The sequence below is a fragment of the Cyclospora cayetanensis genome, unplaced genomic scaffold (assembly GCF_002999335.1).
Source record: "Cyclospora cayetanensis isolate NF1_C8 unplaced genomic scaffold, CcayRef3 CcayRef3_contig_30, whole genome shotgun sequence".
Taxonomy (NCBI): Eukaryota; Apicomplexa; class Conoidasida; order Eucoccidiorida; family Eimeriidae; genus Cyclospora; species Cyclospora cayetanensis.
Window position 1 is genome coordinate 99,072 of NW_020312259.1, and position 14,057 is coordinate 113,128.

At 51.1% G+C, this 14,057-nt stretch overlaps 2 protein-coding genes across 2 annotated transcripts; both read right to left on the reverse strand.

Moving 5' to 3' along the window:
- Positions 1-5,960: 5,960 nt before the first annotated feature.
- On the reverse strand, positions 5,961-7,304 carry LOC113147631 (tubby-like F-box protein 6; the record flags this gene model as incomplete). The annotated part of the gene is made up of 3 exons (XM_026338780.1): positions 5,961-6,331; positions 6,485-6,709; positions 6,908-7,304. Coding segments are annotated over 3 exons (993 nt in total), but the record flags the coding sequence as incomplete, so codon positions are not given.
- A 126-nt stretch (positions 7,305-7,430) lies between these two features.
- On the reverse strand, positions 7,431-12,295 carry LOC34623165. Its single transcript, XM_026338781.1, has 8 exons — positions 12,287-12,295; positions 11,657-11,797; positions 11,374-11,436; positions 11,142-11,206; positions 9,399-9,762; positions 7,953-9,115; positions 7,731-7,854; positions 7,431-7,511 (listed from the first exon to the last, which is right to left on the reverse strand). The coding sequence occupies exons 1-8, from the start codon at positions 12,293-12,295 to the stop codon at positions 7,431-7,433; spliced, it is 2,010 nt and encodes a 669-aa protein (XP_026194566.1).
- Positions 12,296-14,057: the final 1,762 nt, after the last annotated feature.

A 14,057-nucleotide genomic window follows, 5' to 3' on the forward strand; every position in this document is an offset into this window, starting at 1 on the left:
AACCCAACGGCTGGAAGCGATTTCTGGGCTTGGCTGGTGCTTGAGCGGGATGCCTCGGCGGCAATGAGGCCCCTCTAGCTTCGTGGCGAAGAGTGTCGTCTGGAGACATTAAATCGTCCAGAAAATCCTTTTCTGGTGCCCGTAGAGTCTCATTCTTACGGCCTTGGGAGGCGGGGCGTGTCTTCCCGCGAGATTCCTTTGCAGCCCCCCTAGCCACAGCGGTATTGGCAGGAGGTGCTGCCTCGCTCTGTGATGCTGCCGCCTTATTCAGAGGCAGCTGAAGCTCCAGCTGCGAGCTTCTGCCCTCATTGGGGGCGGAAATCCCAGGGGTGTTCTTAGGCTTCGCAATTTCCTGCTGTCCCTGTGCCTCCAGTTGCACTAGTTGAGAGGCTGGTTTCAAGGTGACTGGTCCCAGTTCCGCCGCCAAATCTGCTGCACTCGCACCCTCAGCTGCTCCTGATGTTGCTAAGTGTGCTGCTGCTGGGTCTGCATGAGAGGACACGGGCTCTGGCTCCTTTGCTACCAGTGGACCCGCGGAAGCGAACTGCAAGTGGACCGCACAGGCGGCCAGAAGGACAAGAAGAATCATAGCGAGGCTCTCTACGGCTCAAATATTCCGTGCTAAGGGGGCTCAGATGCGAGGACGGACCGCATACCCTGAACCCAGGCCTGCACACGCTTAAAGGACCTGGAGCGATGGGCCCCACATAAGGCTCTCCGAGATCCTCGTGTCCTCGCCCTAAGAAAACACAAAGACCTATGGAGGAACGGAGTAATCACCAAAACACAAGGAATTGGTGGACTCTAGGTTTGCCTTCGCGGCGGGAGGTGAATGGCCCAGCAGCCCCTCTCCACAGTTTTGTGTTGGGGGGAGAGAACCTTTGGCAAATCGAATGCTTGACTACGCATCATAAACAGCATATCTTAATTCTCAGTATATCTTTTTGGCAGGCATTTGTGGTCCGGGCTCTAGGGATCGTAAGGCAACGCAGAACTACAGGTTCGACATGCCCCCCGAAGAGCGCTAGCTCCACCTGTTCTAGTTATGGCAGGAGTTTCAAAAAAAACTAATAACTACCAACCCTACATTAGTGTTTGTATGATTATTATTTATGGCTTAACTCTATGTAGGGATGAGCACCTGAGGGCTTTGCTTTGTGTGGGCAACGCGCAGTACCGAATCAAGAGTTCTGATCGAAAGGATTATCTCTCCCGTTTAGTTTCATCGCAATTTGCTCCGCATCAGTCCTAATTCATATTTGATTCTTAATATCCCATATATGGCTTGTATTGTGGAAGCACCACTGCAAGATGAAGCTTTTCTGCGTTTACCAGGTCTCCTCCACCGCTCGCAGAGGTTGGCAGCGTCCATCGGCACCTCACAGTACGAATGGGGACATTTGTGAGCATAAAAAGGTTCAAAGTATGTGTGACGACCACAAGAATACTCCCGAAAAACTGGTGTCTGATAAGCGGCAATGCAGTTCGTTTGAACAGAGCGTGGCAGGATTCGGGGTCACTGGACTATCCATCGGCGTCTCTTTCACTATAATCTGTACATTCAATCTTTGATACGCGCAAATTCTTGGTACAACCATAAATTTGAGCCACCGAAATTGCTTCTACCCGTAGCAGGCTTTGTAATACGCTGTCAAATGTCTCCATTATGCGATAGTAAGCTCAAGAGAACCTCGATTCTAAGCTCTTGATTATTTAGAAAGAAGCTCCTACCCCCGCCTACCGTCGCTCCTCTGATTTTTGGAGCTGATGGGAGAGGAAGAGCTTAGGGTGCGCGCAGCTGCAGCCTGAAGCAATCTGACCGTTCAAGGCTAGTTGAACACATCGTCTAGCGCACATTCACACCATATTGCGTCTTATTGTATCGACAGAAAATACCAGTTACACATGCTAGCTTTACAATTAGTAGAAAGGCATGAATGTTGAACGAATAAAATGCCTTGAGGTGCGAAGTTGAGGCTATGCTGACCCGAAAATGTAAACGGATGTAAGGATAGACAAGTGCTCGAAGGCTTCATCACTCGGTTGCAGTTGTACTTGTCTCTGTGCCTGGGAGATGAATAGGAACAAGTCTTTTTTTCTCCAGAAAGATCATAAATTATTCTTAGCTCACGTATGGAAGCTTCAGAGTACCTGAGAAGTATCAATAAGAACTGAACTTCGTAAGCGCGTTATGGCATGCTTTAAAGGCCTCCCACACATTGGCCATATTTGACCACTGCGAACCACCAAAACGCATATAGACACAAAGTGCGCTCCCAACGCACTCTTCTCAAGTTTTTGCGACTCGACGCCTACACAAATCTCATTGTTTGGTTTGAGTCTTTCTCTTGTGCTAAGTAAATTCATAATGAAACATTATACCTGTGTGCTCGTTTCTATCCCCGGTCCCTGGTCTGCATTAAGACACTCCCTTTCGATCGGGGCCTGGACCTTGCGCTTTAGGCTCTGCAGCCACCCCTAGCGACGGAGGGCTTCGCAGAAGACCTGATTACTGCACGCAAATGTATGTGCGAAATTCAAGAATGACAAGCACGGAAATCTGACATGCGGCGTTGAACTGTGCATTTCGAGGCTGGAGATGCGGTCCCGATAAATCGGCAGGCTTCATAAGGTGCATCAGGAGGAAACCAGACAAAAAAGCTTGCGTTCAGGTGGCAAAAACCTTAGTCATTCCAAGCAAATCGATGCTGGCTTTTACTCTATCGATTTTCTCTAATATTGTAGATGCAACAGAACCAGCAATATTGGCTTCCTTGAGAAGTTTCACAACTCCCCGAATTATCTCTAGACCTTTTTACGCACGCAAGTGGCCCGTGCGGAGACGGAGGATAGACAACAAGCCGCACTCTGGAATTTAGCAGTGGTGAGCACCACGGCTACACTAGATGGGACTTTTTGGTGAAACAGGGCTGGAAAAGCCAACCTCTGTAGATGAAGGATGTACAGCTGTAGGCTTCGTTGCCTGCAAGGGAATTCGCGGCTGTGGTTGGACCACAGCTCTGATTGCCATGGACAGTATTCCCAAGTATCCTTGATGATTGTCCTTCCTCACCGCACGCTCGGCCGGAAGTAGCTACCTTCGTCGGTGCGTTTTGCATTCGAGATTCTCGAAAAATGTTAGCTCTCCCTTACACTCAAAGTTATGCATAGTCAATCTTGAGTCTTATCTCTATATTCTTCCTGACGCCTCTTTAGGGGCTTGGAAGTTGAGTATGCTGCATGCGCCAGCTGTATTTGAATGCAGAGGGTGCGCTTTGAGGCGCGAAAGCACTTCTGAACTGGTGTGCCTTTGCTTTACTCCACACATTTTACTTGTGTTTTTTTCTCGTACAAGGGGGCTAACGTATACAGCTCGTGTGCGTGTGTGTGTGCTGTATTATATGTCAATCTAGCTGTGAATGCCCTGGAGTGCTTGGCAGGCGCAGATTGGCATATCCTTGCTGCCCTATGTTCCTCGTGTTACGAAATGTGAGGATCAGGAACCGGGGAATGCTTTCAAGGCAGTCGCAATGAGTTTCTGGAAAGCTTACATTTGAATTTAAAGCTAAGAACCTTCCTTCGGAGACTTTAGGTGGAGCGTTGCTGCAGTGCCCCGATTGGAATCTTCATGGAGTGTCTAAGCATTCGCGAAAAGTCATAGGAATCTCATTATTTCTCCGAATCACTCCTCCTCCTCCTCCTCCTATCCCTCACCAGCCCTGGCTCCGGGAGAGGGGTATTGGCACAATTAGGGTGTCAGTTGCTGCAACCTGCAAGCAGTCCAAGTGTTCAGAGCTACTTGTACATATCAATTAGCGCACTTGTAACATTTCATCTATGGTTTCCGTAGGAAGACGCTTAGCTTCAAACTCAACACAAAGTGGTAGAGCTATTGAGGGTTTTGTGGAAAAGCCCTCTCCTTCCTCTGCCCAAAACCTTCAGGGCTCCGACGAAGTGCAAGTGCGAGCTACGGTGCGCGCAGTCGAAACTTTTAAGTAACCCGAGCACCCAGTGCGACCTATTGCTACTCTGCAATAAAAAGCTGTTCGAACAAGCATGACCGTGATTCATCGCCCTACTAATTGTTAGTCAAACATACTTTATTGTACTAGAGGGTGGCGAAGCTCAGCATAGCCCCCTATATTACATGCATTTAATAACAAGTCTTCCCATGTTGAAAACTGTATCCTGCAAAACCCAATATATACGAATAGCCGAACCAAACAGATGAATCTCTACTAAGCCCTAATTGTAAAAATTGTGTAGTAGACAGTGCAGAACTCTAGTTGTGCCTGCAGTTATCCTCCCATGTCGTGAAATAAAGCAACTGCCTCCCTAACCTCTACCAGCCCATAGGCATCTCAGTATTCCGTGGTCAGCAGTTGCCAGAACGGCTGGTACAAACATCTGAGCTCCACTTTTTAGGCTCACTACTGTTCCCTGTGTGCCGTGGCCCATAGACTGTATGATTTAATCTAGATATTGTGCCGCATGTCCATCTTGCAGGGTAGAGTGGGGCCAGGACTCAATACTTTTCTTGAACAATAATACACCTAGTTTCCTCACATAAATCAAGAGCACACTCATGATTTTTAGTTCCGAGTTCCGTGGTGCTCTTTCCTTCGCGTGTTCCTTTCTTAAAGTACTGTTGCTGGAATATTGTAAGAACCGCTAGCTGGCCTATCTTCATTGACGCCTTCCTCGTAGCGCGTGGTAGTGGGCTCCCTATGGACGCAAAAAGTAGAGATTATCCACCTGGGGGAATTCCATCTCTCTTATGCTTTTTTCCCTTCTTGAATTTGACAAATCTGGGGAGCACAATCAATGCATCAGAGCAAAAATATTCAATCTGCACCTATTATGCAACGAGATCGAAGGTTCTGTGAGCCAGATCTGAGCGACCTGTCCAGACATGCGCAATAGTGTTTTAACATATCAGAGCCAGGGACAAGACTTATCATCCTTATGCCTGCGTTTTGCCTGGTTTTACGGCAGGCCTGCAGCCACCAACTGGAGGTGGGCACACAGAGCTTGGTAAAAGTCACTCGAGACCCTTCCTATCTCTTTGTTAGCCCATTAGACGCTGAAGTGTGTCTTCGGTGGAACGACGACAAGTGGACGCACTACGTTCCAGAGGCCTGCTCCAGAAATCTGATGGGGTTAACGCGGGAATATGGAAGCGCTTGCACCATATCGACAGAAAGAGAATCCTCTACGCAATCTCCAAACAGCTAGATCCTTGCAGCAATGAACACATTGGATGATTCTCAAGAGGAAGGAAAGAAGTGAATCCTACCAACCAACCATTCTTTTGCAGCATGCTGCGAAAGAATAAGCGGGGCTCTGTCGGCCATGCAGGACCGCCGGCTTTTAGCCGATGAGAATGGCTTTAGATGAGTTGTTGCTCATTCGAGTAGGCTGCAATCCTTGTTTCGGAGGAGTAGCCGAATTGGTCGGTCTCTAAAAGGCGGACCTACAGTTCCAGCACCTAGTATGATCAGGGAGTTCGTGAGACATCAAAAATTCAGGAGGCACTATTGTAGCAAATACCCAGCCGAGGGCCCAACATCCTCGAATGAAACAGAGGCCTTCACTTCTCTCCCCAAGGTGGATCTCAGATTTAGCTGGCACAGAAAGATACTAATGTAGCCAGTGCTGCTGAATGTGGTGCGTCTGCAACTGCTTTTTAGCTGCTGCTACTGCTTGCGGCCCGCAGAGCAGCAGCATCTGCCACTCTTGCGTGTAGCTAGAATCAGCATCTTTATCCCACTTTTGTCGTACAGAGCCACTGTAGTGTTCTTTTTGACTAAGAAAGGCCCTTCTGGCATCCAGAATACTACCTTGAGCAAAGCCAACCTGAATTACTAAGGAAGTCGAATCCGTGTGCATTTCACAGTTACTGCTGCTGCTGTTGTTACTGCTTAAACAGCAGCAAAAACGGCACCAGCGACCTCTGCTCTTTATGAAACGACACGTTTCTTTGCGAGTGCCGCTGCGGCCATCGCAAATGCCTCCAGTGCCTGCACTGGCCATCTGAAGTCTAGGCAAAAATCGTCCTTTTCGACCTTTCCAAGCATAAAAAAAATCTCTTTCTGATGATCATCGAGTGCGTCCTGATTTTTCGTGTCGCTATTACGGTTGGTGTTTTGCAGTAGGTCCCCCCCCAGAGAATTTGAGGCGAACGCACCCTGTGGATTGGCTGTACCGGTGCTCAGCACCATTTGAAAGTTCTTGGCAGAGGGAAGCCGAGCTCTTCCGTAGAAGGGGAGCGAATAAGAGCCCAGTTTGGGGTCCCATCGTGGTGGCAGCGGCTCTAGTGCATAAACCCCCCCTGTTCACCGCAAATACACTCATATGTTCAGAATTTCAGCACAAGGCCGTTGCATGGGAGAGGGGGAAACAGAATTGAAAGTGAAGGAAAGGCAACGGTAGGCAAGATCCAAACTCCGATGCGAGGGCTGTGAATTTAGGGTTTTCAGCCTACCATCTCGATTCAGCTCGGCTTTCATCTTACGGGGCACATCACCGCTGAGATTCCTCGAGAAGGAGAGCTTCGCCAGTACCCGCTGCTCGCTATGAGGCAGCCTCTGCAACAGCGAACCATTGCTACTACCCTTGCTACCCCAGCTGCTGTTGCTGCTGCTGCTGCTCCTTTCGGGAGCCTGAGGATGCCCACCAGGGCCAAGGTTTCCCTGGGATTCGCGCGCCACTTCCGGGGGTTGCTCCGGCCGCTGGTAAGAGTGATCGGGAGCAACCAGACGCGCGAAGGTTCCCTTGAGCATTGCATGCGCCTCTTTGTCCGATGTCATTTCAAAGCTAACCGTTGGCACTGGCTCCTCCATTCCGCCGCTACTGCTACTGTTGCTGATGTAGGGTTCTGGGAGACCCCAGTCATGCAGCAAGAAGCGTGTTCCCCAGAAGTTGCAAATGAGGCTTCCAACATACGAAAAGTCATTGGGTGCGAAGGTCTGCTGCACAAGCTGTAGCAGCTGCTGCGCTGCTGCTCCGACTTGTGCAGCGTCTCTTCTGCTGCTGCTGCTGTCGTCTGCGGCAAAAAGTGCTTCTGCCGCTGCAGCAACTGCGTCCGTTGGGAGGAAGAAGTGGACCGTGGAATGCTCGCTATTTTTAAGCGCCACCAACAACAGATGTTGGTGCTGCTGTTGCTGCTGGCGTTGCTGCCGCTCTTGCTGTTGCTTGGCCTTCGCCTGGGGGTTCAACTCTTTGAGGGTCTGAGGCCCAACGAGGAGATACACGTGTGGGAAGGAAGAACTCGAAGGCGAACGGAGGCGGCGGAGGCTACAGTGCAGGTACCTGAAGAAATACAAGAAATATAGGAGCTCATCTGGGGGGCTCGTTCCTGGAGTTTTCAAAGGTGTAGAGTCTACGGGAACGGTGCCTAGTAGGCTTTTGGAGGGGCTAAACGTATATGGCTACCCCATAGGAGAGCCGAGACACAAGGCCTTTCTTTGGCGCTCTGCCGTCACAATGGCCTCAAAGCAGCTAAATGGAGCCTAATTTGCACACCACAACGCAAGACTCAGTGTGCTAAACTTGGAAACTGTGCAGCACCAAACGTGAATAACAGCGCAGGGCCTCGCTTCACTTCACACACCACTAAGCGTTAATGGTAAACCGATTTATCCGCAGCAAATTCCAGCACTAAACACGTAAATTCCCCCCCCCCCCCCGCATCGCCACATTAGCGCTCGCTCTTAGGGTTGTAGGTATACCATGAATGGCCCCCAGACAAGGCAGGGCGCTCCTCCCTCTGCAGGTGCTTCTGCTCCTTGCTGCTGCACCCATTCCTTCGAGACTTTTTGCTTCAACACCAACGCTCGCAACTGCCAGTAACACCTGAATGACACGGGAAAACACAAGCCCTATGCCCGTAGCAATTAAGCGGAGCGAAAGTCAACATGCACTGCCCAAAATGCCGGATCCAGATGGCTTACGCCTCGAGTAGAGGGAAATCTTGATATCTGTGCGCCATTGCAGACAGAAGAGGCAGGGGCCCCTCCGCGACTGCAGCCTTGAGTCTGCTGCCAGCTGAAACAAGGAGACAGTACAGTGCAAGCCTTGCCGTTGCCGTTGCAGCAGCAGCAGCTGCTGCTGCTGATGGAGGGCCAGAAGCAATAACTGTTACGACTTCGTCTCGGTGCGCTGCTGATGTAGCAGTTGTACTTGGTGCCTCCCTTTCAGTAATCAGCGCCGTCTTGGCCGCCTGTGCTGCTGCGTCTGCAGCTGCAGCAGCAGCAGCCGAGTCCACAGCAGTACTCCCGGATAACAGACAACAGGCGGAGTATATATGAAGTAAGTGCAGTAATTGATGCTGTCCGGTTGCCATTGTCTCTAGAGCGACGCTTGCTAGTTCAAGGAATGCCGCCACGAGTTTCCCCCCCCTATCCTCTTCTGTTGCTGCCACTGCTACAGCGGCGCCCTGAAGAGGATGTGCCTCGGTAGGGGAATCCTCCTGCAGCAGCCTTTGAGCGTCTGCTGCAGCCTCTCTAGCTAGCCGAGAATGCCTCAGGCTGCACCCAAGGAGCTCTGGCAGCAACTGCTGTTGCTGTTTATGCTGCTGATGCTGTTGATGCTGCTGCTCCTGCTGTAGACGCTGTTGCGGTTGCTGCAGCCGCCTCTCTCCTGTCTCGCTTCGAGGCGATGGTGGCGTCTCCAGCGCATCAGCATCCGTGGAGATCAGAGGGCCCCTCAAGAACCTCCGCCCCAATGCGCTTCCTCCAAGACCCCCCAACGAAGCGCAGAACGATATTACATTCCACAAAGCCTCAGCAGGTAGGACTTCCCGCATTCCATCCAGACGAACTTTGATACACAGCCGCTGTCCTTCTGCTGTTGCTGCTGTCATATGGGATGCAAGTTCGAGTGCAGGGGCTGCTGCCGGCCTATAGGAGAAGGGGGGAGGGCATGGAGTTAAGAATGCCGATGCTGCAGCGGTAGGAATCGCATTCCACGCAGCAGAAGCCACAGCGAGAGGAGGCGCAGCCGCATCCCTAGGAGGGTTAAAAAGTGGAAACGCAGCGGCAAGGCTTGCGCTAATATCTTCTGAGGCTTCAATAGTAAATGTCTGCAGGCCAATCGCGCCTTGAGTGTCTGACCCCTGCAGTAAAAACGGCATGAGCAACAGCAGACGCGCGCACTAGTCGCTGCAGCACTAGTCGCTGCAGCACTGGATCCAGTGAATGTGCTGTTGTCTTAGAAATGGCTGTAGCACAAGCAATATAGCAAGCAACAGCAGGCAGACACTGCTGTCGAGGCGACGTCTGTAGGGACGCAAGCTGCAGCAACAGCACCACCACGAGCACGGCTACTGAAACTACTTTCGCATCCACTGCTCCTTTCAACGAGGAAAAGAGCAGCCGCAGCAACTTTGAACACACCACTTGGCCACTACGCCCAGTTACTTGTTGTTTTTCTCGGGGGGCCTCCTGGAGCTGATGTGGTTGCTGCTCTTCTTGCTGCCCTTCCTCCTGTTGCGGAGGCGGTTCCGGTCTCCGGTGTACAGGCAGCAGCAGCCACTGCCCAACAGTCAAACGGACGGTGGGGATGTCTGAACTTGCCGTCGGTGTTTCAGTGGAGGTGCTGCACACAGGAGGAGCCTGATGTGCGGGGGAAGCGGAGCATGCAAGGTTTTCCTCCTCCCCATACCAAGTCTGTTCTCCCCCAGAAGGACCCCAGTCGCTTGTATCCCACTGACGCAGCGGCTGCTGGTACTGATGCCAGAGCTGCTGCGCAGGCGTGCCGTATCTGTTAATTGTGGCATCCGAGGAAAGCTGCTGCTGCCCCCCCTGCTGTTGGGGGGATCCTGCAGCCACGGCACACCCAGACGACCTCTCCGCCCCCCACCCGGGGGCCTTTGAGTCTTTCATTTGATCCAGAGGCCATGGTTCGGGAAAGGGGGGAGGCCCCATACCCCTGCCCTTGCTGTTGTTTTAGTTGCTGCTGCTGATATGCAGCAGGCTTTGCTCCTGGCGAAGCCACGTCGAGGGACGGCAGCACTCTGAATCCTGCCCAGAAGGGCAGTAGTTGCAGCGCGTGCTCCTGGAAAAAATCAGAGGCGTGGAAAATCCTAAATCGCATGCCGTGAACCTCAGACCCCCCCTCCGCCGAGACTCAGTGGGACGTCCCAGACAACGGCGACAACGGCAAGCGCTGGACCGTACACCGAGGAGGCACACAATAGCAGCAACAAATATGCAGAAAGTTCTTCTTCTAGAAATCAAAAGCCCTCCAAGACAGGCAGGAAACTAAACTCTGAATATTAGTCGTGACTTGTCGGAGGGCACAAGAGCCGTGGTCTCAGGCGGGCGGGCTGGTCAGGTCCATGCGCGAACTGTAGGCCATAAGCCTCTAGTCTGAATCGTATACTGTTAGTCTTTTAGCCCGAAATTAAACTCAAAGCTGTAAATTTGAAGGGGTTGTCTGGCGAACAAACTTGGTGCGAGGAACTCCGCCGCCACGCTGTGTGACAAGGCTGCTGTAATGACGTCGGGGGCCCCTCCCCGTTGCTACACGGCTGCGCCGTCCCGCAAGTTCCAGTGCTTAAACCTAATACTGCCACTCGTGCCAACCCACTGGAGTTCGCGACCAGTTAGGATCTAGCGCCTATGGCTCGTTGGTCAGAGAGCTATTAAGGGGCAACAAGGCGGGGCCTGCCTTTGATCGCGTGTAGGACCCCCGTACTGTTACTGAAGCATTGAGAGAACAAGGGATCTCGAATGGGCCTTCAGTCCCGCAGCCTCCAAAACGCTTCTATGTTGGAGGCTGGTTTCTAAGCTTCCTTGCAGATGCTCAGGCAGCTGCAACCCTTGTGCAGGCCTGAACTTACCTCAACTTCCTCCAACTCACTCTTTCGAAAGTATACCAAAGATAAGCCCTACTTTACTGCGAAAGGGCCAAACAGGTAGAAAGGCCAGGGCGTGGGATCAAGGGGTCAATATTCCGTCCAAACGTCTACGGTTTGGAGCGAACGCCACGAAATTACAAACCCAGAAACACAAACCCTCCCAAGGGCCACGCAGCTCTTCACCGCTAAAGCGTATCCTAGGGCTGTGGCTCAAGGATTTCTGGAATGATCCGGAGCGCATAACAGAATAAATTGCGTCCCCACGATCCACGCCCCTTACGAGGCCTTGAACTGCCCCGTCTTTGCTCTCTCCGTCCCAACCTTGACGATGTAGTCGACCACATCCTGAGAAGGCAGCCCCCATCCAACGCTTTGAGCCACAAGCGCTCAGTCCATGGTGCACAGCCCAGAGCAGCATTCTGACTGAGCGTGCAGAGCCTAGCCTCAACGGCGAAGTACCCCCTTAGACACCCCGCCGGAGCGCCTCACAGTCCCCAAACCCCGATTGGTACCTGGATGCATTCAAAGGAGTCTGCGTCCTCATCGGGGATAACGATATCATAGATGCCCTCGGCCTGCAGAGAAAGCTCACCAGGCAGCTACAGATTCGAGGGTTTTGGATTAACCTCGCAGGCGATCGAAGAAACATGCTCTCCACAAAGCAAGTGCTATGCGCTGCATTCTATGGCCCTGAATAGGTATCCGGACCATAGAATATCTCGGCACGCTACATACAAAGGCTTACACTGTAGAACACCAGCTAACCAAGGCTGCCCTCATCTGTGCTTGACTTACATCTAGCACAAACTCCACCGTATCTAGACAGTCCCATGGCCTCTCCTCTCGGGTTTCCAAGACATCAAACTTGTGAGATAGGGATATAGTGGTTCCTTCTTTGCAATACTTCTCTGCCAAAGCTACCAACTGCCTTGACACCTGAAAACCCCGAAGAAATTGGGGTACATATATTGACTGCTCGTAGGCGTGCACTTCATAATAACTGGACCCAGAAACTACTGGGGAAAATACAAAGGCACACACCACAGGCCCTATACCGTATGCCTGAAGCCGTAACGCCTACCTGCATACATACATCCAAAGACCTCGAAACATATGCACATTGAAATTATGCCCCAATCTTTTAGCGCCATAACCCACCTCTTGCGGCTCAAAAGATATACTAGTGCTTGGACTGTCGCTCTTTGCCTCTGCTGCAAACCGGCGCAGCCCTAGCCGCTCAATTGGCTCCAGAGATTTTGGATGAGGGAACCCCAGGGAAGTCTTCACAGTACTCCTGTACAGTGACCATGGGGTCCGCAAAGGGCTTATGAGGGCTGGCGCTGAAATACCAGGCACTTCAGCAGTATATCGGGAGGCAGAGGCCGCTATCAGGCGGCTGCGGAGCCGGGCATGCACTGTATGTGCCGGCGGCATGGTGAAGAGCTAGGATACAGGGGCTTGCTTTGTTTTGGGAAAACGCAATGCGGAATGGCTAGGGAACCACGAAAGAACACCAAGAGGGATAGTACTATATGCATACACTAAAAAGAAGTGGGAAGCAGTGCCGCACCCTTCCCCCAAGGGTAGACCGCGCGGACACAATTTGACGCAAAAGCATAGATATACACCCTTTTCAGTTGAACAAGAATGAGAAAATGGTCATAACAGCTGGGAACAGTCGCAAGACTACTTTTCATTACCAGAGACAAAGTTCAAAGATCTGCTGCATGCAGTTTCACGGGGCTGACGCCTAGTAGGTAAGAGCACTTTGCGCTCATCCAGTACAGTTACTATTGGTTTATAAGCCATTATACGTAACATACACAGGAAGGAGAGTTATATATCATATCACGGGCCTCCTTTAATGCGGCTGGCCGGTAGCATTGACAGTTACGGATTTAGGCAGTAGGGCTTCAGGTTTGACATTTTTGTATTAAGCTAGTCAAAAATGATACCTGAGTGGTTTTCCAGGCGCATTTATACGGAACTGTGCACGTTCGTTTGATTACTTTATAGGAGATTAAGGTTTACGTCTATAGTTGAATGGGTTACGTAGACTGCTGAGCATATCTCTAGGCTGAAGCCCCAAGCCATTGTTGTACATACTGCGGTCACAGCACTCTTCGGGAGTGCCTCCTTAGACAATGTAGCCCTGGTAACCGTTTATCTAAAAGCTCTCAGGCCTCAAAACGGAGAGTGTCTTTAGCGCTCTCTATAAAGCCTCCGAAGGGAGACATTTTAGGTTCAACAAAAAGTTTTTTAAAAATTCAGCAAGAGTGAAGAGTTCTCCCCCCCTCCGCCTATCCTATTCTACTTTCTTAACGCTCCCGGTTGAGGGCTGAAGGATGGTGACGCTGCGCGTTGTTACAGCATTCTATGCACTCCCAGCACTCACAGCCAAATGCATATAGCGCGTACACACATGTAGCGAGCTAAGCTACATTTACAGACTTTCCCGTACACGCTGGCATATTTGATTTAAAGTTAGTAAAGCACTGGCTATTTGCTTTGCCTGTACTTGTATCTTATTTACTGAAGAGTGCTGTTATCTCAATACAAGAAGACGCAGTGTTGGGTGCGTGTGCGTTAAACGCCATGTGCGACTAGCTGTGCAAACTCGAACCACCTGAAGAAGAAGATCGCGCTTATCTTAGCTGCCCCACCTCCCTTGTATCAGTAAGTATGACAGGCGCGGGCAGGAAATGGGGAGGTTTCCTTTGAGAAATAATAGCTCTATGAAGTTTACCATGAGTCTAAAGTTAAGTCTCTCTTTTTAAAGGCCTTAGATAGAGCGCTACAGAGAGTAGCATCGCACGGTTCGATGCAGCTGCTGCAGTTTTAAGCATTGGCTGTGGATGCAGGGGATTGTCAGGTTTCCCTACAACAGCTCTCTGGGTCCGATCAGGCTACTTGGCTATTCCTAATTTGATATTGTCTTTCAACAGTCAGGCTGGCAATGGACGGGGGTGGAAGCTGACGGTGGCAAATCACCTGTTGTAGAGGCAGAAGCCGATTCGAAGCTTCTGTTTTGGCAGAAGCTTCAAAGCTGGTGCAACGCACGATTTGTCAGTCGAGGAAATCTTCATGGATTCGTCGGTGCGCCACAGGCCCTGGCAATATGCGTGTTTTTCTTTCCACGACAAAAATTCGCCAGCAAGCACACATAGTACAAAACCGCAGCCGGACATGAATTGCT